General features: G+C 36.9%; 4 protein-coding genes across 4 annotated transcripts in view; 2 read left to right on the top strand and 2 right to left on the bottom strand.

The window, feature by feature from the left end:
• The window catches only part of LOC116293801 (uncharacterized), a 59,504-nt gene that overhangs the window by 7,092 nt on the left and 24,763 nt on the right, over nt 1-27,649 (bottom strand). The window contains exons 33-56 of the mRNA XM_089024547.1: nt 27,319-27,372; nt 25,489-25,583; nt 24,847-25,039; nt 23,895-24,226; nt 18,016-18,319; nt 17,347-17,756; nt 16,927-17,084; nt 16,533-16,606; nt 15,906-16,442; nt 15,518-15,689; nt 15,121-15,242; nt 14,781-14,864; nt 14,487-14,621; nt 14,165-14,239; nt 13,783-13,911; nt 13,364-13,420; nt 13,060-13,125; nt 12,581-12,691; nt 12,394-12,438; nt 11,305-12,112; nt 8,978-9,021; nt 8,791-8,872; nt 1,808-1,844; nt 1,591-1,652 (exon numbers count right to left, since the gene is read on the bottom strand). Coding sequence (XP_088880673.1) covers nt 8,792-8,872; nt 8,978-9,021; nt 11,305-12,112; nt 12,394-12,438; nt 12,581-12,691; nt 13,060-13,125; nt 13,364-13,420; nt 13,783-13,911; nt 14,165-14,239; nt 14,487-14,621; nt 14,781-14,864; nt 15,121-15,242; nt 15,518-15,689; nt 15,906-16,442; nt 16,533-16,606; nt 16,927-17,084; nt 17,347-17,756; nt 18,016-18,319; nt 23,895-24,226; nt 24,847-25,039; nt 25,489-25,583; nt 27,319-27,372 — 4,086 coding nt within the window. The 3' untranslated portion in view covers nt 1,591-1,652; nt 1,808-1,844; nt 8,791. The remainder of the gene's footprint in view (nt 1-1,590; nt 1,653-1,807; nt 1,845-8,790; nt 8,873-8,977; nt 9,022-11,304; nt 12,113-12,393; nt 12,439-12,580; nt 12,692-13,059; nt 13,126-13,363; nt 13,421-13,782; nt 13,912-14,164; nt 14,240-14,486; nt 14,622-14,780; nt 14,865-15,120; nt 15,243-15,517; nt 15,690-15,905; nt 16,443-16,532; nt 16,607-16,926; nt 17,085-17,346; nt 17,757-18,015; nt 18,320-23,894; nt 24,227-24,846; nt 25,040-25,488; nt 25,584-27,318; nt 27,373-27,649) is intronic.
• On the top strand, nt 1,049-5,320 carry LOC116293792 (uncharacterized). The gene is made up of 2 exons (XM_031701265.2): nt 1,049-1,217; nt 3,969-5,320. Exons 1-2 carry the CDS (start codon nt 1,133-1,135, stop codon nt 4,829-4,831), a joined length of 948 nt encoding a protein of 315 aa, XP_031557125.1. The 5' UTR covers nt 1,049-1,132; the 3' UTR covers nt 4,832-5,320.
• LOC148904889 (uncharacterized) lies at nt 18,755-21,560 on the top strand. The gene has a single exon (XM_089024816.1). It carries the CDS (start codon nt 18,949-18,951, stop codon nt 20,830-20,832), a length of 1,884 nt encoding a protein of 627 aa, XP_088880942.1. The 5' UTR covers nt 18,755-18,948; the 3' UTR covers nt 20,833-21,560.
• On the bottom strand, nt 20,975-23,517 carry LOC148904888 (uncharacterized). Its single transcript, XM_089024817.1, has 3 exons — nt 23,064-23,517; nt 22,589-22,803; nt 20,975-22,298 (listed from the first exon to the last, which is right to left on the bottom strand). The coding sequence occupies exons 1-3, from the start codon at nt 23,350-23,352 to the stop codon at nt 21,129-21,131; spliced, it is 1,674 nt and encodes a 557-aa protein (XP_088880943.1). The 5' UTR covers nt 23,353-23,517; the 3' UTR covers nt 20,975-21,128.

The raw sequence follows: 27,649 nt of genomic DNA, 5'->3' as shown, positions 1-27,649 counted from the left end.
ACTTTAGAGCCGAGATGTCACTAGATTGTTCTTGAACAAGGTATTGTGTACCGCTAGTCAACATCATGTAAAACATCTGGTTGATAACAGATATGCACGCGTGAACTTTAAAACAATTTCATACTTTGAAAGATACCTTTGATAGGCTAGATGGTGTGCAAGAGATTCAGTTAATGATTCAGTGGGGTGGGTTAATCAGTGTCAGTATCACTCCATTTATTTACGGCTCTTTCCCCCTCACATGGGTGCATGCGGGTGGGTGGGTAATTCTTCAAAAGTCCCTAGCTCAATTTTAGCAAACCCTGAAACAACCTCTGGGTTGATTTAAGTCAAGGAATGGATAACTCAAGGATCGAATCCTAAAACATTCTCTAGACTGATCTAAGTCAGGGTAAGGCTAACTCACAGATCGAACCCTGAACCAACATCTGGGCTGATCATTGTCACGGGGCTCGAAAATTCACAGATCAAATTGGAATTTAACTTGTTAGGTTTCTCTAAAACTGTGTTCTTTTTCGTCACGGAAAAGTGCGAAAAGTTGGAAAATAATAAGAGAAAGAGCAATGAAGACATATAAAAAGCGATCATGTGTGGGGTTGCCGTTTTGACTGCGAGCGACGCACACGATCTTGCACAATAGTTTAGTTATACGATACGGAAATCCCATAACTATCGCGCAATTCCTCTCATTAATCCATCTGCTAAACAAGCTTTTGATAGGTGTTCAAATTGAACATTGGCAACAAAGAATCCTAAAGCAATTTAACCATTTGATCTCAAACACAATGACCAACGCTTGTTGTGAAAATGAGTCAAAGAAAGGCGATTGTTTCAAGTAGACGACCCGATAAGCCTGGAGGCTGAAGGCCGACTTTCCAAAAGGTACTTCGGCTTTAGGCATTGTACGAAGTAAAAACTTCAACATATGCGTATTGTCATCTCCTTAAAGAGTGCGACAGGGCCTCGCGCATACAGCAATAATTAACTTCTCATTTACATATAATTAAAGTGAGTATTTAAATGGTATTAGTCAGTACCTGTCTTTTAAAGGCCTTAGTGCTTCGGTCAAACCTCTTCCGCAGTCAGATACCTCAATTACCTCAGATTTTGAAGAACTAAACTAGATTTAGAGATGCCTAGATCATTTCTTGTGCGCTCGAAGCAATCAGCTCTTCCAGAAAATGAAATCAAGATTAAAGAGGAAAATCCTGAAATCGGTAAGGGTACTTACTAACTTATATCAAATCCTTATTCAACCTAAAACATTTTGTTCACGACTAGCTTTGAATCACTCATTAAGTTAATTTTTATTATTATGATAGAACTATAGTAGTTTTTTTTTTTTTTTTTTGCTAAGGAAAATAATTTCTTGGGAAATTGACCTGCATTTTTGGGAACGATTAATCAAGAATTTCTCGAAGTTCGCTCTACGTAAGCAGAACAGGCAACCGAAATAGCTACATTGAGCTCCATGGTATCCTTGTTTAATGGTTATATAATCGTAACAGTAAGTCGTCGTAATCTATAGCGACAATCACATCAACCTCTTCCCAAAAACTACCCTCCTTTGCTTTGAAAAGGGTGACATACCTTGAAGCTACGAACATGCTCAAAAAACGCAGATAGAAAGTGTTTTGGTTCGATTTAGAAACCTATAGGGACATTAATAAATTTGTGTAAGTTATAGGGACATTGTTAAAGAAATCGTTTGAGGCCAATTTCTTAAAAGTTAATCAGAAAATAGGCTGGAAGGTTTCATATGTTTCCGAGTTGTTCTAAGAAACGCCTCAACTTGCCAAGTTATTACCTCAAGAGTTCGCTGTTCAAGGCTTTACATTGTTCACCTATAAATGAGATAAAACGATATGGTTAAGTCCAAACACTTGTCTTAGGGCTGTCGTATTTCGAGGTATAAGAATGATACTTATGAGTTTTTGGAGGGGTAAACAGATGGAAATCAGGTTCGAAGAAAGCCACTTTGGCGACATATAAGAGTTAAGAAATTCACAAAAAGACTATTAGGCAAACCTTTGTTTAAGCTATTCAAACTTCTGTTTTTAACCTTTTACATAGAAACTTTGTAAAATTGAATTAAGTCAAGGAGACTGTAAGATGAATGAATGAATGGAGCGTTTGGAACTCGAGTGATTCAGTGTTAACTGAGTTAATACTTTGAAAAATCATACATGGTGTTGTTTTGCTGTGAAATTATTGATAGAAGCGCGGAAAGAGCTCAAATATGGTAACAACATTCACAAAGAATCCTAAAAGAATAATAAAATGGTTTCTAGACAAGCGGATTTTTTTGGGAGCCCAGAGAAAACATCAATAACCATTATACTCAATACCTGATAATTACATTAGAATTAATCAGTCCTCTTTTAAAAGACGCAAAAACAATTGACACTAAGATTCAAACAGCGAATAAGATACATTCATAGTGATCATATCGAAACAAAACTTGTTTAAGACATATCAAAACCATGGAAAAATAACATCTTTACATTAAACTTTAAATTTCAAGATTGAAAAGGCAAAAACAAAAAAAACAAAAAAACTGAAAAAGGTTCAACAACATATTTTTCTTTACAACAAGTTTAAAAAAATCAAAGGTTTCGTTCCTTTTATTTTTGATTTTCAGTGAAAAATATACTAACAAAACGGGAAATTAAAGAGGGCTGGAGATTGCCCTCAAAGCTTTTAAATCAAAAATCCTCATTAGTTGAAGAATCAAAGATTTTTCTGACTTTTCAACCCAACTGATGGCAACATTCAGTAGGGGTATGATTTATGCTTTACTAAAAAGGTTAACTAACAAACTAATTTCTTGTGTTTTGAGCGTAGCACTTTTCACTTAATTTAGCCGAGAAGGGAAAACAAGCGATTCTAAGAGTTACAGATACGGCTTTCTCAGCGATGGGCTCGTGCACGATTGATCCAAAATGACTTTCCCAAGCATCTTCATTCTTTAAGGAAAACCCCCCTAAGTTTTGAAACGGAGAAGTTATTTCATGTCAAAATATCTTATTTTGATAAATAAAGACATTTCAAAACGATGCGACAAAAATGGACAAGAACTTTAAAAAAAAACCCAGCAATATAAAAAACGACAAAGAAGATGAGGATGATTAAATCATTCATTTGTTAAGTCAGTATTGCTCCATCTTAGTATTGAAATTATATTTCAATTACAACGGCAATAAGAATCTAGTAATGTTTTTATTTTCAGTGTTTTAAGTTCGCTTAAGAGTAGAAAGTTTTTTCGTTTGCATTGCTCTCTAAAAATTCATACAAATGTCGTACGTTTAGTCGAAAATGAAACATAAAATTCTCAAAATGATTACCTCCTTCAAGCACGGAAATTTTAGCCACAACTAAATCTTACGAAAAGCGAGAATCATTTATATCTTATTTACGGTGGATTGTATTGATATATATCGGTTTAGAATCCTCTAGATTTGCGAAAACAATTTTTTAAATTGCAGGATTTTTCTAATGCGGTTTTTAAAATACATGATTTTACTGTTTAAACTAAGTTGTTTTGACTCGATTTAAGCGATTACAGCTGTCCTAACAGCGAGATGGCGAGATAGGAATGTGAAGAAGTACGAAGCAAGGTGATAGTTTTATGCGATAAAATATAAAAGAACTAGTAGTAAGAGAAAAAAAATCAGATTGCTAGTTAACGATTTTAGGAAGTAAAATTTATTACCTATTTGTACAATCTTGACATAAACAGAATTCATGCTTGAGAAACAGATTTATCGACAGAAGACTGAGATCCCCATCTAGATTTCAAACGCAAAGTGCTTTTCTAATTCTTTACGAGACCATATTGTTGTCAAGGATATATAACCTAGGGAAACACACAGAAACCTTTCTTATCCTTGGCTCTTTGCTTTAATTTTAAGTAAATATTAAGAATCATTAGTTCAAGGTTTTAATATAAAGGTTTTGTTTATTTGTAGATGAAAAAGAAGAACTTCAGCCTGAAAAGCGTGGATTTGTCCCCTATGTTTCGTCTCACGCAACATCTAAGAGTTCGTTTGACGATTGCCGAAGCTCGTTCAGGTTATACCAGAGCCAAAAGGAATATGCATTTCCACGTTACTTCTGTCTCCCCCCGCCCCAGGGATTGACGATGGAAGAATACCTTCGTATTAGATCTGCCTGCTATCTTCCGAGGCCGTTTTTTCCGTTCCCTCCTACATCTCCTCATCTACATAAATCTCTAACAAGATTTCTTCCCCATGAAGGATCATTGTATCCTTGCGCTGCATACCCGCCAAGAATAAGCCCAGAGTCTTTAAGAGCCGCGTCAATGCCAGAAACGCCTCATCAAACAGCATTTCAACCCGTAGACCCAGAGAAAAGAAAGCTAACAGGCAGTTATAGTCTTGAGCCTCAAACTACGCTTCTTTCATCACCCTCGAGTGATATCAGAGACGAAGTAGCAGGCGAAACAGAAAGCAAAACCAAAGTTTTTAGATGCCAAGAATGTGGCAAAGAATTCCGTAGGCCTTCAAGTTTAAGCACACACAGATTGATTCACTCCGATCACAAGCCATACTCCTGTAGTTACTGTGGTAAAAAGTTCCTAAGAAAATCCGACATGAAGAAGCATACTTTGATGCATACCGGAGCGAAACCCTTTCAGTGTAAGCAGTGTGGAAAAGTATTTAGTCAATCTTCTAATATGTTGACACATATGAGAAGACACACTGGAATCAAACCTTTTCCGTGTAAGATCTGTGGGAGAAGGTTCTATAGAAAGGTTGATGTTAGAAGACACACTCTTCGTCACGAATTCAGAGCAAGTGTGGAGAACTGAACTGTTATTGATAAAATAAAACTGCAAAAATAATAGTGTAGAGAAAATACCATTCGTTATGACAAAAAAAGGGGGAAATTTAAGGCGAAAAACGACTATTTTCTTGCCGAAAAATTAAAAATATAAAACAGAAAGAAAACTGAAAATACCTGTAAATCTTTATAGCAGGAAAAATCATAAAGAGAATGACTATGAAATTATAACAATAAAAATTACCTTTTCGGTTGAAAAGGTAAAAATTTGACAAATTTCATAAAAAGTTTCAAAAATAAAGACAAAGCTTGTACATACATTTACCACGATATAGTATTACGGATTTTATATCAAAAAAATATTACGTAGAATAATCTATGAAAAGTTTTTCAGTTGTTGTGTAGTTTGATTATTATTTCTGAAGCTTTCTTTGGTATATTAAAGTTGTATCCTAACAAAAAAGGGTCGGTGTTGTGAAGCAAGGGCCTTGAAATAAAAGCTATTGTTAAAACTCAAGTGTCAGTACGGAGTTGATTTGAAACTAATTACTCAATTACCTGGGTATAATGGCTTGTTTGATACTTTTTTAAAGTAAAAAATACCCTAACGGAAGTGAAACAGAGACCTCTGGAAGAAAGCGGAATTAAATTCAGAAAGATGAGAACATTTATAAGATCTATTATCGACAGATTTACTGGGATTTCCTTGAAATCAAAATTGGAAGATTGCGAGAATTATCGTTCTCTCTTTACGCGCGTAAACAAAATAATAATTCAAAAAAAAAAGTAAAAATAAATTTGAATTTTAGATTATGATTTTCTTTTTAAATATGAACACTGAAATTTAGTTTGTAACGTGTTGAAATCGTTTGAAACAACTGTTGAATTTATTAGTTAATGCTAGAATAATATCGAACGTTTATTGAGCTTGAAAGCCTGACTTATCCTTTGTATTTTTAATATCGTAGTTACCGTTTGAGAATTGCTTAGCGACTCCAAAACTAATAAGAATAATGCAGTTTTGTGCTTAATGACTTCTAGTTTTCGTTTTGTGTAAGACAGGCTCGACACTTTACCGAAGCCAATCACAAATAAATAAGATAACAGATATCCGCGCTTGAATAGTTTGAAATCCTTTCCTCAAAACAAAATATTAAGTTGAGTAATTCACAATACCTTAAAAAGAATCAGCTCTAAAAACCTGTTACATTTTATTGCTATAAAATAAATAATTATTACGCTCAATATTTTTGTGTAGAAAGACTTAACTGAGATTAAAGGTTTTTAAAATAATGTTTTCTTTAATTCCAATTTTCTAGAACATTGTTTTAAGACACGATTGCATTTGAAAAATGTTCTATTCAATAAGATATTTAAAAAAAACTCTTTTACACGTGTGTATAACAATAACAATTAGATTTAACAGATTCTATAACATGCCGAATCGAGCAAGCCTCTCTCTCACATCCAATATTTCAGCTTGGATGAAAAAATAATTTCGTATCCTTCGAGTATGAATTGAAAAAAATCGCAAGAATTTTGTATATCCAATAAGCATCTAAGCTTGATTTTAATGGAAGTTTACAGAGCTATCAATGTTGATATGGGATTTTGTTCATAATATAAATTTTCATCTTATTCCATGAGTAATACTCATCTTGCGATTTTAGCGTCCCAGACATTTTGTCTAGTATTTGACTGATGGCCAAATCTCCTATCCCAAACTTTTTCTTTTTTGACAAAGAGTAAAGCTAAGCGAATTTAGAATATTGGATACCAAGATAAATACTTATTTCCCCAGATTAAACCTTTAAAAGACCTATAGACAAAGAAAGATCCGAACAGTATCATTTCTTTGATTCATTAACCCGTCATAAAAAGCCTTTTCTAATTAAAGTATAACTTGATTCAAGGTATCGCATTATGAAAATGGAGAATTAGTGCAAAAGGATTGACACCTGCACTTTAATGTCCGCAATATCTCAATTGGGTCAGTTTGTTTTGTGATAATCAGTGGTATTGAACGCTACAAAACGCTCAAAATCTAATCACTATGGCTCTTGTCAAATATTTGAGTTATTGCTCGCACGAGTTTACACTACATTTGAATACAAGTCTGTATTGTATTAGACTAGCTAACTCGCTCGGTATTTGATAGCCATTTTGTTTTCCAGCAATGTCTTTTTCTTTGTAAACCCAAGCGTTTCATAGTGAACAATGGAGTCTTTACAATGAAATATAAGGTGATTGTAGATCGTTGAAGACTCCCTAACGCGTAGTCAAAGTATTATGCTCAATGGCTGTCATTCTCGCTAACACTGGAGCATTTCTAAGGAAACGTGTTATTATTTCGAACTTTGTAATTTATTTTCGCAATTCGTTGCTAAGTATTTTGCGCTTCGATAAAATTACAACCCCAAAGTCAAAATATTTTATTTTCTTTCTACCATTTTCTTAGTAAAAGTACAAAAAAACTTTCCGCGTACCAACCTGAAATGCGTTAAATTCCGTGGAAATCCCCTATGGGAAGGTTTGAATCATTATAATGATAAGTAGGGATGTTTTCCTAAATAATTAGTTAGCACGTGTGCACGTTTAACAATCATTACAGAACGCTTGAGAGCAAACACCCTTAAAGCCAATATTTAGGACAGCTAGTACTCGTCAGTGAGAAAAAAGTACGAAGTACTCGAGATGTAGACAGTAGTTAAGGATGTTACGGAGTCGTTAAGCTTTCATGGCCGCTGTGACGAAGTTGAAGCACGGCTTAAATCGCTAGAACTTGATCTTATCTCTGAATTACTGATCAAAATATTTTGCGATTTAGAAGGTGATTTACAGACGCGGCTGTAAAAACTCAAAAAAGAGAAGTCTGAATGTTGAGATCAATTATAAGCGGATAACAAGAAAAACATTCAAAAAAGCAAGATTAATACTATATTGATATATAAATAAAGATACACTATCACAAAGAGGAATTAAGAAACAATGGCATTAGGATTTTGAAAGGGAATGTCGAAGTTGAAGAGCTAGGTAAATGGAAAATAGGTTTTAATGAGAGAAAGAACTCAATTAGAATATACGGTTTTCTCAAGGCTGCGTACGCATCCAACTTATCGGGGCACAAAACAAAACAAAGACAGTTTTATATTTAAAGAGGAGAATAATCGATTTTATGAATTTTTATCGCAAACCTTTTCATAGCAATGCTTTATAATACTCGTGTTCTGGTGTCGTGGCCCGTCAAGTTCCTTAAATTTGATGTGCACGCAACCTTGAGAAAACGGTCAAATTAAAGAAAAATATAACAATATATTATTAGAAAACAAGGAAAAAGGGGCTAAAAGAAAGGTTATAGTTCTGACTGAGTTACATCATTGAGAGATCGCATTACTTTCATCAATTTGTATATTTTTGGCCAAATTCAAGACACAAAATTAGCAATCAGAAAATGATCTCTCTGCTAAAATTCCTTAACCAACGAGCAAGATATGTTTATCGGATCAGTGTAGATGTCAATCTCTAAAGTACTTGTACAGGATCCTTTTTGCTTAAGCGATTAATGGTAGCGTTTGATCTAGGTACGGCTATCCCCATCCCTCAGTCTTGGATTTATGTCTGCCAATAGCGCAGCGCACTGATTCTAAAAATAGCTTAAAGATTCGGACAAACATTGCATTCTGTTTAACCGCTACGAGGATTATACGAACCGATTTTATTATTTTTACTTAAAGTTACAATAATAACCCATGTAAACTAAGATCAACTGCGATCGGCTGTGAAAATTATCTGCTGAAAGTAAACTTGTAAGTTTGTCCGAATTTCGCCTTTGTCTTCGTTTTTATGACGTCACGGCTGCGCTGCGCTATTGCACATGCGTGTTAACAGTAAAATATTATATTGTTTATTCATAATACTTTGTTATAAAATATATAATAGTCCGCAAAGATTTTCAGGCTCGTGTTAAACTATTTAGACATATTTTACCTCAATGTTTCAGGAAATTTTGAAGACCAATCTCTAGTTCCCGAACTTTTTCGTTCTTTAGGCGATTAACAGAAGCTAAAAACTAAGAAAAAAATGGTTGGGTTAAAAAAAGGAGAAGGAGATAGCGGAAGAGGAGAATATGAATGGAAAGGAATGAACGAAAGAAAGAAATAAACGGGTGGGATACCTTTGTTCTCTTGTCATCTGCGATGCTTGAAATCGTAAGTGAACCTTAAAAGAAAAAAATTTTAAATTTCATTAAAGATAAAGTAGTTTCCCCAATTCTAGGCCACGCGTCATTCTCTTATATATCGTGTTTTCTTTATTGGTAAATCTTAGGAAGATATAAAACAATCTACCATTCCCTTGAATATTATTCAGCATCTCTCAAACGGTTACTACTCTTGGGAAGCCTAATTATGTGGATCTAAGTCTGAAATTATTAATTTTAAATCCAAATTTTAGATGTGATAACATTAGATAAGCGATAGTAATTTTTCTTGTTAAATCCAACTCTTAAAAAGAATTTAATCCTGTTTATATTATTCTCGTGTTTTTATAACGCTTTCCTAATGAGCTATAACAAGTCGTAAACACTGCGAGAGCAAACAAAGGAATTAAACTAAAGATAGGAGACGAGCCGAAAACAAGCGGAGGAAAACATAGCCAATGCCAATTTTATTTGCATGGATTTTCTTCTATAATTGATATGTTAAGATTAAATGTAATAAGCTCAAGTTTACAAAGACGCAAGCAAGCTGACAAAGAGCATTAATCTCAGACCATAAACAGGAACCTAAAACGTTTTTCAAAAAAGACCGTCTATCGAAAGCTACCACTTGATCAGCTGAGATAAGTACAGTCATTTGCCTGGTATTTATTTCATACGAAACTTGAAAATCAACAAGATCGATTTCTCACCAGTATTTCATCTAGACCGGTCTAAAAATTGCCGCTAAAAGGAGCGGACGTGTTTTACTGACTGTGTGGGAGATTAGCCTTGTATTTTTGTGTTTTGATTTTTAATTTTGGAAGTATATTTTAGTTGTTTTGTACAATAGTTGATGCTATTGAGCCGGGTTAATTTTGACTTAAAAGATTAGAATCAACTTAGTATTTTTTGTCACGTCTTTGTGAGAAGATTTTGTAAACAGCCTTACTCGATCTTCACACGAGCGATCTTAATTTGTTATGATTTCAGGATAAAGATTGGACAATTTAAAGAAATTGCGATATAGTGACGAGAAAGCGGCGGAGAAACGAAATGGTGTGAAAGTCGAAAAATAAAAAAAGAAAGGTGATAAAAAGAACGAAAAAAAAAGGAAGAATGATCCAGAATGACCTGGAATATTTTGTAATGTGAGTTACTCTTTGTTTAAAAACATACAAAGTCAGAGGAACTTATTTGTGTGAAAGAAAGAAAGAAAAAAAAGAAAGAAAGAAAATAAAAATAAAAAAGAAATAACGTAGAATGAGGTGGAAAGTTCTATAAGATAAAATATTCTTAGTTTTAAAACAGAAACAGCTCTCAAAAGGACTAAAAATAAAATAAAAATCATTATCCCAAAGGAAAAAACATGAAAAATAAACCGGCGATGAACACCAAATTTCCACCTGTTAAGATGGTAAAGTTACACTGACTAAACACAGAAATAAAATGTCAAAGTACTTAAGTAAATGTGGGCCAACAATTAAGAAAGATTACAGAAACGGAAGACCGTAGCAAATGTAGAAAATCAAACTCATTATACTCATTGGATTGAACACGTACCACGGACGGAAGGAAAGCTGATTTGAAGACGGACAGCCGATTGAGGTAAAGCGATTGAGAAAAGAAATTAAAGTGTCAAATTAATGAATAAAAGGGGAAAATGATATGTTAAAACAAACTAGAAATCTTTTTGGTAATTCCCAAGATATTGTAATTCCTTGGAGAGGTCTGTTTTTTTAAATGTCAACAGATTAAACATCTTAATAGAAGCGATTCATATGTTGTATCAAGACAATAAAAGGGAAGCAATGTTATAATTGTAGTAAACAAATAACTAATTGTAAGATTTAATGGATTTTTAGGTGGGGTCTAGAAACATATGTTTTTGTGGGTTCGAGAGTTCGACAAGGACCCCCCACAAAATAACAATTCTTCTATTTGCGCACAATCAGTGTTTGCCAATCGATGTGCGTTGCAGATAGTACAAAATGATTGGGGCAGGTTTGTCTCTCTAGCTTCTGATACCTTGAGGATATAGAAATTACAGCAGCAGAAAATCAATTGCCTAATTTAAAAGGATTTTTGGCAATATTATTTTGCGCAAAGCTACTTTTTTTCAAAACGAATGAACGAAAGAACGAACGAACGAACGAACGAGCGAACGAGCGATTGAGCGAACAAGCCAACGAGTGAACGAGCGAACGAACGAAGAACGAAAGAACGAACGAACGAACGAACGAACGAGCGAACGAGCGAACGAGCGAACGAACAAAAATATTAACAAGAATGGGATTCTAACATACCTGAAGAAGTCCCAAACTCAATTCCACTTTTGTCATAACTTTTGTTCAGTGATTTTCTTTTCTCGGTAGAAGCAAGTGGCCCATAACTTGGATAGTTTACGCTGTTTTTATCTATATCACTTTTCCTTTTTTCCCGGAGGAATTTTCCCGCTTTTTCTGGACCTTCCTCTATGTCACGTGACTCCCTCCATGAACGCCATGTCCCTCGGAGCATTTCGTTCTCTGATTCATTATCACTCCCACCATTACTATTGTAATTTTCTTTTTTATTTCTTGTGGACGACCTGGTTTTTAGTTTTCTATGAATTGGAACGTTGCTAACAGTGTTTTCCGTTTCAAAGTCATTCAATCCGACCGTGGTCGGTCTAGAAGGTCGATCAGATAATAGTCGAGACTCAGAGTCATACAATTTCTCCTTATCTTTCCCTGAGTTTCTGTCATTGATTTTACGACCGCGAAGTTCCCAATTTTGTGGTGGTAGTCGTTTCTCTTCAGGCGAAGATCGCACTTGTCGTCGCACGAGGCGTTCGACAAACTGCTCCTGACCCTCTCTCCCTTCGTCACCTTTGTTGAGAGGCTTCTCGATAACGCTTAATTTTGATTCCAGAATTTCTAGTTGTTTCTGTAAGCTATCGAATCCTTGAGGTGTCATCAAAGGTCTTGTATTTTCACCAAGAGACGACATATGATTCAGTTGTGTTTTGACGGTATCTCGTTCACTTTCTACCTCTCGAAGTCTTCGCTTTAGTTCATCCATCTCTTTTTCCGTATCCAATGATTTTTCCTTTTCGACTCGGCTTTTAGCAAGCTAGTAAAGAAATAACAGAAACATTTTCTTTACTTCTACAACTCCTTTTTTCATTTTTCCATTCTTTCACTTCTACTTTACTTCCCCTTTTTTCTTATTTCAACCACCCTTCGTTTTTCACTCTCTTCCTTTACATATACTTTTTGGTATCCAGCTTCTTGCCATGTATTTCCTTCTCCGTTCCCATTTTTCCATTCTTCTCATAATTATGTAACACTTTTTTAATCTGTTCCTCCCTAGAATACAATTTGATACCACATTCCTGCGCCCGCACGCATTACCTCAATACGAAAATCCTGCACAGCGGAGTCTTTCCTTGTTATTACCTGAATAACAAAAGAGAGAATACAGCTATTTTTTATCCACATTAAGAAAGTAGTTTTTAGGATTTCTTTTCACGGTACTAATTTTTCTACTGATTTAAATATGTTTTGTTTGATGGTGGAAAACGGCCAGAATTTCACTTACTTTCTCGAGCTGTTTCAGTTTGTTTTTCAGTCCTTCTAAGGATTGGCCGGCTTTTTTTCGCTCTTCTTCAAGAATCTCCGCCCTTCGACTCATTTGCTGCCGAAGTTGATCCTAATATAATAAAACATGATAAAGATGAATGTAACAAAACAAAAATCCTAAAAACACGGTCGGCCAAAGCACAGATGGTTTATATGCGTCTTTTGGGCAAACTCCTAAATCCTGATGAAGGAGGCACGATCACGATATAGATACCTTCTCTAACCCAATCACAGCGCGCGAAAATACTGCTTATCCAATCAAAATTCGTTGATACAGTATAGTCACAGCAATAGCCCCTGGTCCCTTACCCGCCAACCCCATCCCATCCCATCCCACCCCTCCCCAATTCCCTTTCATTTTTGTCCTCAGCCACTAATATCCCAAGAGCAAGCCTGGCTGCATAGGGATATGATACTTTTATTATTGTTTATTTTCACCTTGAGAAATCCCTGCTGTCGAGTAAACGTTTTGTCCTTAATAAGCTGCTTGATGGGCTCCTCGACCTAAATTAAACGAACAAAACCAGCGAAGTGATTAAAAGAGCACCATCCAACACGAGACGTGGAATTATTTACATACTTTATTTATTCTTTGTTTGCAAGTCACGTTATCTCCGCCATATTGGTGGTATTTAACAAAACATTTCTCATTAGCATCCACCGTTAATATCACCAACATGGCTGCCATGTCTTCTCTTGACTCTCTTGGAAAATCGAAAAATTAAAATTCTGTAATTCTAACCTGCTGTTTTGAAGCTTCATTTTTAGTCTGCTGTAAATTATGCGTTTTCTCAGAAACCTAAAACAATAATAATAATAATAATAATAATAATAATAATGATGATGATAATGATAATGATAATAATATAACACACATTCAAATTCGAAACAATTCTATAGAAAGCCTGGTAAGGACCCCTCCCGTAAAGGATTACAGTTACAAAGAATTATGGGGATAAGTTTGCAGATGTAAGATTACGAAATCTTGCATTTTTAATTCGTCACTTGTAACTGTAGTCAAATAGTTGGACTTCGAGCTGATTTTAGTCGAAAAAAAATTGCAGTGTTAGGGTTAGTTTTGTCCCAGAATCCCAATCGGCACCAGCCTCCCCGGAATCTATATCATTTTAATTTATATTGAAAGGCAATAACTGTATTCACCTCGTGTAATGACTGCTGTAGCGCTAACAGTTGCAGCTCAATCCCTTCCTTGGTGTGTCTGAGGTCTTGGATGTCTTTAAGGGTCATCTCACGGGACTGTTCAACCTCTTGCAAACTGTGAAGAATTTCCTGAAAAAGAAAGAAAGAACTTGTTTCAAAATAGACCTATTTACCTTGTGTTTAACATTTCCATATTTCAGACCACGTGTCATTCCCTTATAGAGAGTATTACTCCTTTGTTAACGGTTGCGCATGAGAGTGAATGTGAAGAGTTCTATCGAGTGCTAGGATTCAAAGTGATTGTGTAGATTCTGCTTACGATTATTACACTCTGAATATACTATACTTCCGCAAAACAATCATTTCTGCGTAAATTCTTTACCGATTTAATGCGTGTGGTAATGGCGTCCATGTTGTCTTGTGTAGGATTTACGCTCTCAATAGCCTCTCTTTTCTCCTATCAATGAATAACAAAAAGTTATTAATTAATTTATTTTTAAACGAGAAAAAGAGTTAAGTGGAGTAGGGGGTGGTCAAGAAAGATATGGAAAGCGTACAAAGTTTTGAAATTCAAATGTTTTCCTTTCTAGATCAATCAGATTGCACGGAAATGCGCACTATCTTGGCCAATCAAAATGCATTGATACGGAAGCTAGTAACAACATCGTACATGTCTCAGGAATGGATAGGTTTGCTAATAATACCTCTCCTTGGAGTGATGCCTGTTTATACACGGATATTTCTTCAGCAAGATTCTGTGCCACTTTGTACTGTTCTGTTGCCTCTGCACGAAGATATTCCAGCTCACGTGACGCTCGCAGCTGATACTGCGCATGCTCCTAGGACAAACAAATAAAACTGACTTTAACAGCAAAATAAGAAGGCAAAATTAGGTATTTCATTGTCGACTCATTCTATTGTTTCGTTTATATTATTTCTTGTTCTATTGTATTATCCAATCGAGTTAGATCTTCTTAGAGCTGCGCACTTCATCTAACCTTCTGTGTATGTTCTAGAGCACGTCTGTAATCCTTGGCCTCGGCTGTTGCTTTCCTTAGAGAATGGCGAGTTTTCTCCTTTTCCTGGATAAGATAAAACAATACTTGTGTGAAAGCATCCCACAATGACCTCAGACCTCCCATCTTGGGTGATATGAAGAAATTCAACACTTGGACCTTTTCTAAGATAATAAACATGATGCATTACGGTCCAGCTCAAGCACAAACATCTTCAGCTTACCATGCTTTATATGTTCTCCTTTACACCCAAGGTAGACCAGAATGCACCGTGTTCGTCAAACTCAGAAAACAAAACTGAGTCCACGATCTTGTCTCTTACCGTTTGAATGAGTGCTTTCAGTCGTCTCACTTCCAGTACAGAGTTTTTAAGAGCTTCTCGTGTTTTATCTTTCTCGTTAGAAAGCTCCACGATACGGTTTTGTAGCTGAAGTAGATTGGAATCTACAGCAAAAAAGGTTAGCATACTTATCATTAAAAATTGTTTAAATACGATTTTATAGATCTTTTCTAAGTTCGAGTTTATACATTGTGGTCTAGCTTGACTACAACCAACATTATATAAGGTGTCGTAAATAAAAGATGCTTGTACCCAAGCTAGACAATAATGCACCATGTTCGCTGTCTCAGTGGATCCAAAGTTTTTTTTCAGCCAAAAAGCAAGGAAAACCTTTGGTACCCTCGAAAAATCATGAAATAGGGAAGCCTGATTTTAATACCTTGTTGAAGAGCTAGGACTACTTTGTCTTCGTCTTGACTGCTTTCTTCAATCTCTTCAGGCATCTCATGTTCTTGGCCCCGCGACTTTTGGTTGCGAGACGGCTTTGATAGTTTTGTGTCTGTTGGAACATTTGTCGTGTTGCTAGAGATTGCACGAGTATTTGCCGACACCTGAAAGATATAGATACAGTACTGTACTAATACCGAGGAGAAAGCTATTTTAAACACTTCATCCATCAATAGGATCCTGAGTGCCAGGCCATTTGTAAAACTCATAACCTCAAGGATTGGAGCGAGAAAGTCTCTGGAATTGTATTAAACGGAGATTTGAATAATCAGTCACATGACGGGTTTCCTATTGGACGGCAGTAACTTCGATAGGCTTACCTCTGAACTACTATTCCCAAGACTACCTTGGTCACGTGGCGCTCGACTTTCCTTAATTGGAATTGGTAGCTTTGCACCCTGACGCTTTCTCCTTCTAGACCCAGACTCTTTACCGCCGACAGCAGGCTCAATAGACTTGTTTGTCTTTAAATGTTCTCTTTTCTTTTTCAGTTCTTCACGAAGAACCATGAGTTCTTCCTTACCGCTGACCTCCCTCACAGCAGGCTCATTAAGTTCGGCTTTCTCAATTTTTTGCCGCCTTGAATGTTCTTGTCTCTCCAGTAATTCCCTGCGCAGAATCACTGGGGTATTCTCGCTGACTTCACCAACGGCAGGCTCATCACGGTTTTCTCTTTCAACTTTTTGCTGCATTAATTGGGTCTTAGGGTCACCGCTGACTACATTATCAGCAGGCTCATTACTATTATCTTTTTCCAGCTCCTGCTTCAATTCTTCTTGTCGTTTTTCGAGCTCTTCTCGAAGATTCTTGAGCTCAGTCTCAAATTCTTGATAACTTTTCTTTGTCTCGATGAATTTCTAAAAGAAGACAAAAAATATTTCACATATTAATAAGAAGAGCAACAAAGAAGAAAAAAATTGAAAAAAAAAGTTTTATTTCCTTGGAACCTTTCGTTCTTGTTGTAACTCTTCAAAAACTTTGTCTTTTTCTTCGGTTATGACTTCAAGCTCTTTAGTGCGTTCTGTAAAGTAAGCAGAAATGCATTCTTTCATAGATGGTAGGCATGCTTTCCCATGAAAAGAATAAAAAGAAAAGGACACAAAAAATAGCCGCCATGTTGGTTGGCATAACAAAAGAAACTAAGATCAAATCTTCTGTTCAAATCCTCCAACATGGTGGCTATGGTTTCACATGCACAAGGATAAAAGACATGACCGCCATGTCGGTAGACATAAAAAAAAAGCAAGTCCAAATTTTTTTTGGGGTCATCCAACATGGCGGCCATTACGTCACTTCCAGAATACAAAGTGACTCATAATGGCTTGTATAATGTATATCTACCTGTCAATGCCTGATTTAAGTCCTTCAGTTCTCCTAACAAACTGTCTCTTTCATTCAACGCAGCTTTGCTTTCATTTCTTGTCTCGTCTAGTTTCTTTTGAGCCTGCTCTAATGTGCTTTGGGTGTCAGCGGCCTGTTCTTGCTTTGAGCGCAAGTCCCTAAGTAATGAAGAAAAGCAATACATTCCTCAGGGGAGTGTACGGGGGTGCTAAGGAGTGTAACCTGTTTGAGGAGGAAGATTGGGAGGGAAAGGTGATTTATTGGAGTTAGTAGGAAAAACCCTACCTCATCCAGGAGGTACTAAGGTACCTACAACCTGTTTTGAGGGAGGGAGGGAGGGGTGATTTGTTGGGGTTGGTCATGTAAGTAACCCCATCTCATGAAAAATTGCGGCACAAGCTTTTTCAAAATTTCTTTTACCTTTGTAATTTTTCGATTTTTTCCATCAATTCTGTCATGTCCTGCTCAGTTTTCTCTTTACTTTTCAAAATTTCTTTGTATTCATTTTTGATTTTCAATGCATCTTTTATTAAACGGCCTTTCTTGTTTCTTTCTTCATCATTTTCATCATGTAATTTTTCAAGTTCACAAATGTGTTCTTTTACTTTTTCCTTCAATTCTGCAAAATATTTGTCTTTTTCCTCCACCTGGAGGTTTAGTCTGTTCAGGTTTTCTTGTTTCTCTTTGCATTTCTTCTCGGCTTTTATTTTCTTTGCATTCTCTTCTTGAACCTTTTCTCTCATTGTGAGGAGTTCTTCACGATGTTTTCGCAACGCAGAGAGTACTTCGTTCCTTGCTTCGTTTATTTCGTCCAGTTTCTCTTTTGCTTCCTGTGATGAAAAAAGGTAACATTCAAATCACCTACCTCCTACAACATCAAGACCAACAACGCCGACTACGTATCGACCAATCGAAAAACAACCTGTTATAGAACCGACCGGTCTCCAACCAAACACTACCAACCAATCGACTTAGTGTCCGACCATCCAATTGGTTGTTCGATAATTGTTCGGTCTGGTCGGGTTGCCCATCGACTGGTCGATGGTTGGTCGGTTCAGGTCACCGATCATGTCGTACAACAGCACGTACCTCTAAGATAGCCTCATGGTAAGCACTCTCTTCCTCTTTCCTCGCTGCAAGATCTTCTATTTCAATATGTTTCTTCTTCACCGCTGCGTCGAGTTGGGTCAGATCTTTTCTTGCTCGCGAGATGTCAACATTCAGCTGATGGTATTCTGTAGTTTGCTTCTGTAGCTCGTTACGTGTCCTAGCGAGTTCAGAAGTCCGTTCAACTAAAATCTTCTCGCCATCTTTTAGAGCATTCAGTCTTTGCTCTTTCTTCAAGAGTTCGTCCTTTTCTGTGCTTGAAATAATTTCACGCAACTCTTCCAGTCTGAAAAAAGTAGTTCGTTCATAGTTAGATTATTTTAGATTAAATCTAATATAAGATACTGATTGATAAGGATTAACGAGATTCTAAAGAACTCCAAAGGTGAACTCTTACTATTGAACGTTGTGGGTTTGAACCCACGAGCACGCGGGCGCTCATTAACCACTGCATTACCATGACAACCTTAAAAACCAAATAGAGAAGAACAGAACCTTGGGAAAACTACTCAAAATCTTTTTCATAGATTTGTTTTAATAGTAAAAAGGATGCATAGTAAAGTTGATGATTGACGTGCGTTACTAATACGCCGTCTTCAGCCATTCTGGTCGTGCATGGCTTTGTTGTCCCCTGGACTAATACCACCTTTATAGTACACTCAACAAAATTACTCGACTCTGATTGGTCGAGAGGAGTACAATTATAGCGTTAATACTCCAGTTTCGAGTTCTCGGTTAGCGACCGCTGGACTCTAAGCCGCGTGTTCGCTTCTAACGCGAAAACGAGGCTATCCCTGTATTGCTGGCGTGACAACAACAACAATCCCTTATCAACGAGTGTGTTTTTTATTCCAAGTAGTAGCAAAAGTCAGTAATACGGTGATTTTATTTGAAATTTTTAAGTGAACTAATTCAATGGAAACCATTCCATCGCTTGATGAGCTAAAAAAGTTTACTGTCAAGGAATTACGCGAGATTTTACGTCGTGAAAATCAGACGTCGAGTGGAAACAAGTCTGACCTTGTGATTCGATGTCACACAACTTTCCAAAGGAAAGATTTAAGATTACAAGGAGATGCTGAGACCAAGGATCATTATGTAAAACCGCAAGCCAGAGAGCAAGCATTAGTAAATATCGTATCAAACACTAAAAGCAACGAAGAAACAACCTACGAAAAGCTATCGCGTGAATGTTCACACTGCCAGTGGAGCAAGGACTTACGAAACCTACCCACGTTTAACCTTGTGCAGCTTTACGATTACCTTGTAACCAAGACATCCAAGTATAACCACACATCTATTCAGACATCAGCTTACAAAAAACTCAAAGCGTATCAGTTTTTTAAAGAGGGACATATCAAAGACATTCGAGTCGGTTGTTCTACGAGAGTTACGTATGTCGAAGCAGAAGTGTTGGCTTCCATGAAGCAAGAGAAATACAAGGCCATTATCTCTTTCACTCATCTTGGAGATGTTTTAAAAGCTGCTTGTATGTGCCCAGCAGGGAGGGGTGTACATGGTCGTGGCCATTGTAATCATGTTGGTGGGGTCTTATTTGCCATGGAAGACTTCTCCCATAGAGGTTTGAAGGAAAGCTGTGAGCCAGTGTCATGCACATCAAGGCTATGTAGTTGGAATGTACCTCGAAATGTTCGGATACAGCCTAAGCCAGTGGATGACATCGTAATTACAAAGTATAGCTTTGGAAAAGAAGCAAGAAAAAAAGCAAAAAACAGCCTGTATGATCCAAGGGCTCCAGATGACAGACAAATAAACACAGGAAGACTTGAAACACTGTGTTCCAATCTTGCTCAATCTATGCAAAGCTCTTCATTTTTCTTGTTTCATGATATCAAGCCTCTGCAAGTTGATGATGAGAATTTGATTATTGACAATGTTTGTGAGTCAGTTCCTGAAAGTGCACCAGATATTGAAATAGAACAAGATATTGAGTTGCCATTCAATGATTTTTATGACATTTCAACTATGAATTTTAAGTCAATGATTGACATTTATACTGAGAAAGCTGATGACAATGAAATAGAAACAATTGAGAGGATGACAAGAGGACAGAGTGCAAATGCATCTTGGCGGGAATTAAAGAGGATTAAACTGACTGCTTCAAATTTCAAATCTGCAGCAGTCAGGACGTCAGAACCTGATAAGCTGCTAAAGAGGATGATGTATATCCCTGATGTCAGAAAGCCTGTTCCAGCACTTGAATATGGACAGTTGCATGAATCTGTTGCAGTTGAAGACTACATTGCAGTGAAAGCTAGAGAGGGGAATGCAAATTTGAAAGTCTGGGAAGTAGGAACAATTATTTCAAAAGTCAGGCCAGGATATGGGGCAAGCCTTGACAGAATGGTTTTCGACCAGAATGCTAATGGGCAGAAGCAGGGTGGATTAGAAGTGAAATGTCCTTTTTCGAAGAAAGGAATGTCTGTTGAAGAAGCATGCCAGGACAAAAACTTCTGTTTATCAATACGAGACGGTCAAGTTCCTAAACTAAAACATGGTCATCAATACTACTATCAAGTCCAGGGACAAATGTTTGTCTGTGAGCTACAATGGATTGATTTTGTAGTTTGGTTTGGTCCAGCAAACTTGAACATTGAAAGAGTATACTTTGATAGACAGTGGTGGTTTAGTTTTGTTCTACCAAGGATCGAATACTTCTATCGAAGGGCATTTCTCCCCGAAGTGTTTACAAGAAGAGTTCAGCATGGCATCCCACTTTATAAGCATGGTGGTTGGAAAAGTTTCAAGAAGACACAAAAGGCCAAAAGAAGTGTTTAGCCTTGTAAAATATAGTTAAAGTGCAGTCAGTAGTTACATGTACATGTATTTTGTGGGTATACTGACTGCAGGCTATTAACAATTTTGCACAAATTTTTATCAACATATGGTTTGTTTTTAAGAAAAACGTTTTTGGACAAAACAAGTCACTGTATTTTTATTACTAAATCTTACATACATGATTTGTATGAAATGTACAAAAAGTTCTTGGTTACTTGATAGCTAAATAGTCATTCGAAGACTTTTATAGTAGAAAAATACTTTTGTAATTATCTTAATAATAATCTCATTATTAATCAGATACATTTTGGTGGGAGTAAAGGTGGCAAAAAATTAGTTAGATAGGAGCAAACAGTAAATATCTGATTAGCTACATGAGATAGACTTAAAGGCAGGGTCCCATCAAGAATATGATATCCCTTTATTCTCCCTATTGCTCGCTCCACATGAATGCGTACAGATGCAATATGCACTGTCTCTTGAACTTCTTCAGCAGTAAGCTGATTTCTACTACCTTTGTAAGGAGGAATGTTTAAATGTACTCCCTGAGGTAAGATGTCTCCAATATCAAACCCCCTGTCAGCCATGACATTATCCCCAGTATTAAGAAATTGGATTAAGCCTGATTGCTGAGTTATAAACTTATCTGAAACCCTTCCACCCCACAGTTTAGAAACAAAGGTTACTTGACCATTTGGAGAAATACCAATTAAAGCTTTAAAAGTGTTGTGGTGTTTGTAATTCGACCATGTTAATGATTGCGCTGTCATAGAAGAGGGAACCTCCACAAATATCTCTGTACAATCAATTATTACCCTTGTTGTTGGATACAGAGCAAACTGCTCTGGCATATTTCTTCTCACTGCACTTTGAGAAGGAAATGGAAATAACTGGTCTAATTCAAAATATAAAAAATTTATCCAGGTACAAAAAATCTTGGAAAAATGACCCATAGAGATGTTAAACCTATCAGCTAAATCCCTGACAAAAAGACCAACTTTAAGTCTAACTAATACCATAAAAAACTCATTTATAAATGTTATGTTCCTTTTGGGACCTGGTTTCTTTTTGCCTTGTTCTTGATATGTCTGGGAATCTTTTACATCACCACTGCCCCAATACTGCATTTTTTCAAGTTTTGGTTCAATGTAATTAAAAAAGTGCACAAGTGTATCATAGTTGGGGAATCCAGTGTAAAACTGAATGGCAGAGTCATCATCTTTAAATTTCTGAAGGCTGAATTCCCTTTCTTTGTAGTCATCAAGTTCTTTCTGTAAATTTCCCACTTTAACCCTAAGACTGTTCAACATCTCTGACTTGACTTCTAGCCTTTCCTGCATAGTCTGTTGGTATTCGCAAGGGTACTTAGGTGTTTGAGTAAAGGTGAAGGCATAATCATGGTCATTATTCTTTGAAGATGATGGAAAATCAAATGACCAGTCAGTCTGTGTGGATTTTTCTTGTACCTGCAATACAACAAGAAAGTTTTTTGTCAAGTTTACTCTCATAAATATATAATAATAAATATAGCAATGAACAACAATAACATTATGGGTAGTTATTTAAAACAGCACAACACATTTATAAGTTTTACAAACATTTATATTTGAGCACTTGGATGGCATTCTGTGCTGCTATCAGTGCAACATAAAATGAGACTTATTAGTTTTATACTCGCAAGGTAAACCCATAATACCAAGGGTATATTTTTTGGGCAAAAGAAAAAAAACATTCATAATAGTTTGTATGTAACTACCTGAGGCATATCAGTTTCGTCAGTCTCGCATACATTTACTGCAGGTTCACTGGGGCTCTCTTCAAGGTCCTTTTTCTCTTCAATGTCAATGTAAACGCTTTGTTCTTGAGGCTTTGGTGACACATTTTCTTTACTTTTTAACACTCTTCTTGTCAAAACTCTTCTTGTCTTTTTCTTGGGTTGAGGTGACCACTCGAAAATCGATGGCTCTGCACCTGCAACAACAGTGAAACGATAGTGATAAATAGGTAATTTTAAACAGTGAAACGAGTTTTGAGTAAGCTACTAGGTTCGAGCTAGTCTATAATGGGCACAAGGAAAGTAGAATTTAATGTATCTGACTTTTTACTTATCATTTGACTGAAAGAACATGTTATAAGCCATTACATAGGCTCCATGCATGCAGTAAGCATTTTGAATGAAACAATCAAACAAAGTAAATCCAGCTTGATCGATAATCACTTAGCTCACGTACCTGGCCGTAACCTATGTCGCGTTCCTCCTGGAGGTTTGTAAATGTCTTCTTGCTGAAAATGTTTATCGCAGACCACTGTAGATGGCTTAACATAAAATCCATCTCTCCCATGCTGCCTCTTGATCAAGTTGCACCAGCGAGTTCGCAAAGATACCTTCGCTGGGAACTGGAAAAACCGAATGTTTGAACGGCTTCCATCGTTCAAGTATTCAAAGCTATTGCAAGCTGCTGCTGCACATTGCTTTCCTCGGCTTCTTTGCCTTTTCTTGTTAGTATTATTTACCTCCATAAGTCGTTGAAACGATCAAAAAGCTTTCTTAACAGCAACTAATACTAAAAACCTCTTATATCTGTCACAGAGAGATGAGTTCGTATACAGGGATAGCCTCGATTCCAAGTTATCGAAGCGCGCCCCAATATCTTTTTCCAGCGGTCTTACGCGATCTAGCAAAGGGAGTATTGTACTCCGTAGGAGTACCGAATTAAGTCGCTATGGCAACACGGCCAAAACAATTATTTTCTATCATTTTGTACTTAATAAAACATAAATAAATTTATAAAGCCGTAAGAACTAATCTTTTTTATGCATTTCAGTTGCGCGATGGACTGGAAATTGGCCGCCAAATAGACAAAGATGAACGGCGTCGCTTCGCATTTTTTACTGAAATTTTGATGAGTGAACTATAAACAAAAAATCGCACGATCTTCTCGTACAATTTGGAATTAATAGACACTCGTAATGTTTTGAATGTTCTTTAATTGCACTCGCCTTCCAAATTGTACTCGAGATCGTGCGATTTCCTATACTAATTCTCCTAGGAATTAGAATACCTTAGTGTCAGCTTGAGCCTCTCTTGAACTTCTTTCAGTTTTTTCTCCATTTTATCAACTTCTTCTTTCTTCTCTTCCATCTCTTTGTTTAGATTTTCTAACTTTTTGGTTACTTCATGACATTTTTGTTCCTTTTCGGCCGTCCTCTTGGTCTTTTCTTCAGTTTCCAGGTTCAAGTGTTCGATTTTGTCCATCATAGTTCTGGACCTGAGCTCCAAGCTCATCAACTGGTTACCAGCCCTTATCAGTTCATTGGATGTCTCGGATGCACGTTGTTCGATGTGGTTCGCATCATCTTCGGCACGACGAAGGCGTTCCTCTCCACGTTTGAACTGCCGTCAGTGAAAAGAAAAAATCCTTGGTTTTGTTTGGGATACTAAGATGGACTACTCCATAGATGTATTAGAAAGAAGAAATTTTTTTGAAGAACCAAGACGAAGATATCTTCTTTATCCTTCATCTTCATAATCATGGCACCTTCTTCATTCATTATCATCATCATTTTCATCATCATCACCATCATCACTACCATCATCATTCATCATCATCATCATCATCATCCGCATAACCATCATTACCACCACCATCATCATCATCATCATTTATCAGCCATCATTCATCAGCCATCACTCATCAGCCATCACTCATCAGCCATCATTCATCAGCCATCACTCATCAGCCATCATTCATCAGCCATCACTCATCAGCCATCATTCATCAGCCATCACTCATCAGCCATCATTCATCAGCCATCACTCATCAGCCATCATTCATCAGCCATCACTCATCAGCCATCACTCATCAGCCATCATCATCATTACCATCATCATCATCACCATCATCCTCATTTATCAGCCATCATTCATCAGCCATCATCATCATTACCATCATCACCATCATCCTCACCGGCCATCCATAATAAATGCGATCATCATAACCATCATCCACTGACCTGCTCAATTACGTTCTCTAATTCAAGTCTGCGATCACCAAGGCTTGCGGTCACCTCCTTTAACTCCATGCGTCGTGTTCTTAGCAAGTTCTCGATGTGTGTAAGTTCATTCACTTGGTAATCTCTCCTGGCCTGAAGATCAACTGGTGATGAGATTGGTTCTGCACGTCCTGAGTCATTCACTCTAGTCTCACTATTTCATTAATAAGACAAAAATACGTAATGTCAGTGAACCAATATACTGCAGGAATAACACTTTCAGTTTTCAACAGATCAACTGGTGATGAGATTGGTTCTGGACGTCCTGAGTCATTCACTCTAGTCTCACTATTTCATTAATAAGACAAAAATACGCAATGTCAGTGGACCAATATACTGCAGGAATAACACTTTCAGCTTGGGCACTTGGCGTCATGTTCTTACATATCATATCACGTCATTTCCTTATAAGTAATCTTTTTCTTCATCTAGTCTGGATAAGATTTATTCGTCGGATATCGCTATCCATTCTTCGTACTACAGGGGCCAGTTACACTTGAGTATATACATAAGATGATACCAGAAATATGAAAAGCCTTGCTATTGATAGTTTGCGAACATTATGGCCGCGATGATGCTAAGTACAAACGAAGAATTTCGTACCTTGGCTGCAGATATTGTGGTGGTAATACGTGTCCCGTATGTATTTGTGGTGGGATCACGTCAGCTTGCGTCTGCAGTCCTTGGTCAGCCAGGCCCTGTGAAGATCAAACAACATATGATGTAACAAAACAATGATGAGAGCAAATAATAGACTCTGAAGACGCAGAGGGAGGGGGAGGGGCAGGAGGAGGGTAAATGTCATGGCCACTTGTCACGTAATCTGGTAGCTTTGCCTGTTTATTTTGGACTATGCAGTACAAAAAAAGACTATTAACGAACAAGTAGCTAACTACGACGACTCGTAGCACATCCGATTGTGGGACTGATTTGAGGGACACAAGATCACGTTGAGCCTTTAGTCTTGTTCCATTAATATTTTCCACAATCCTATGCGCTACGAGGTCGTTACCAGTCTCCCTTTGACCAAGGCATAAATAAATTGTGCTGAAATTGAAAAAAATGATGATGATGATGATAATAGAAATAGAGAAAAAAATTGACATTACAGTTCTTACCTACTTGAACGTAACCAATCAGCTTCTACTAGCTCCTTCGAACATGCCAAGAGTACAGACACGCATGCGCAAAGAAAATACCGCTGACAACAAGTATTCGTTTAATATTTATTTACATCTCATTTCAAGTACATTTTTTATAATTCAATAACACGCTCGAAAAGAACTACATCGGCTTATGAAGGCTATAGAAGCTGACTGGTTAAACATCGTACCTAGAAACACTGGGTGTAAATATCTGCATGGAATTTTGGAGCTTAGTTTAGGTAGATCCCAAGCTCCTAACTTGACATAATTATCGACAAGGGAGAGGTTTGTATTTCAGTTTCTTTAAACGAGGTAAAACTGAATAAGTTAACATTGACTACACATGGACAAGAAGCGTTATACCAGTCAAAACTTGGGAGTTAGTGTGGGTTAAATTGAAACGATAAGATTCTATGACCTTCATTAGCCGAAGTAGTGAATCAGTTATTATACAACATTATACTGATTAGAAAATGTATCTTAGATGTTAGAATTGGACTTAATGTTAAACCACAGCATCTTAGAAAACAGCATAACACACCCAACCCTAATACAATTTCCTACCATACCCAACCTTACCATAACGGTACCCACCCTGCCATGTCACGCTAGCCTCATTGCGCCATAACACACCCCACCCTATCATACCGCACTACACCACACCACATCACACTACACTATTGCGCCATAACACGCCCCACCCTATCATTCCTCACTACACCACATCACACCACATCACACTTTACCACACATAACCAACCATACAGCCACCATACAACTCTTATCAAATCAACGTTAATATATTATGGAATAAGAAAATACATCTGGTACACATTAATAAGTAATAAAAATAATATAAAAACAAAAATAATAATCCTGATATATTAAGCAAAATAAATACTAAGAAGCAACTTTTACAAATATTAAAAAAACTCATTTGTTGAGAAAATAAATTAAAAACCAATAGAAAAATAGGTAACTGAAATAAAATGATTTGTGGTCAATTACCATATTTCTGTCTGCCTATACTCTCTGTCTGTCTGTCTGTCTTTTTCACTGTCTGTCTGTCTGTCTGTTTCACTGTCTGTCTGTCTGTTTCACTGTCTGTCTGTCTGTCAAGGATCATCATCATGTCTAAATGGTCAGTGGATAGTTGTCCAAGGCTCTGAAGCTCTCCCTTCCAACTCAAGCTGAAGTTGGACATGGAAGGACTTCAGGAGCCCAGGGAACCACCCCATGGTAAACTATCTAACTGGCCTAACTGTTTAATTCAGTATAACATATATCATTGTAAAAGGTGAGTCTTGTGGTCTATTATCGTCAACAGGTGGTCCTGAAATTTCTGAACAAAAAAAACATGGCTATGTTAATCCCGATTCTGAGTCGATTCTGAGTGATGCCGAGCCGTGAAAATGTACAACTTTGCGTAACTCATTTGTGATTTCGGGCTGTTCAACAATATTCATCTAAATCTCCTTCATTTTATCAGTAAATTCAGGTGAGCCATAGCGTCATGTGTTGTGTCGTTGTTTTGCATGTTGCTGTGATGGTAGTAGCTGTCGTTGTTTATTTTGTTGTTGATACAGCAGAAACGCTATCAAGCGGCCAACCTCTATTTA

This window comes from Actinia tenebrosa, unplaced genomic scaffold (genome assembly GCF_029948245.1).
Source record: "Actinia tenebrosa isolate PJP-AT-01 unplaced genomic scaffold, QUT_ActTen_1.0 PGA_scaffold9__36_contigs__length_13948895, whole genome shotgun sequence".
NCBI lineage: Eukaryota > Metazoa > Cnidaria > Anthozoa > Actiniaria > Actiniidae > Actinia > Actinia tenebrosa.
The sequence above is the reverse complement of the archived record's forward strand: the minus strand, read 5'-3'. Positions and strand labels throughout refer to the sequence as shown.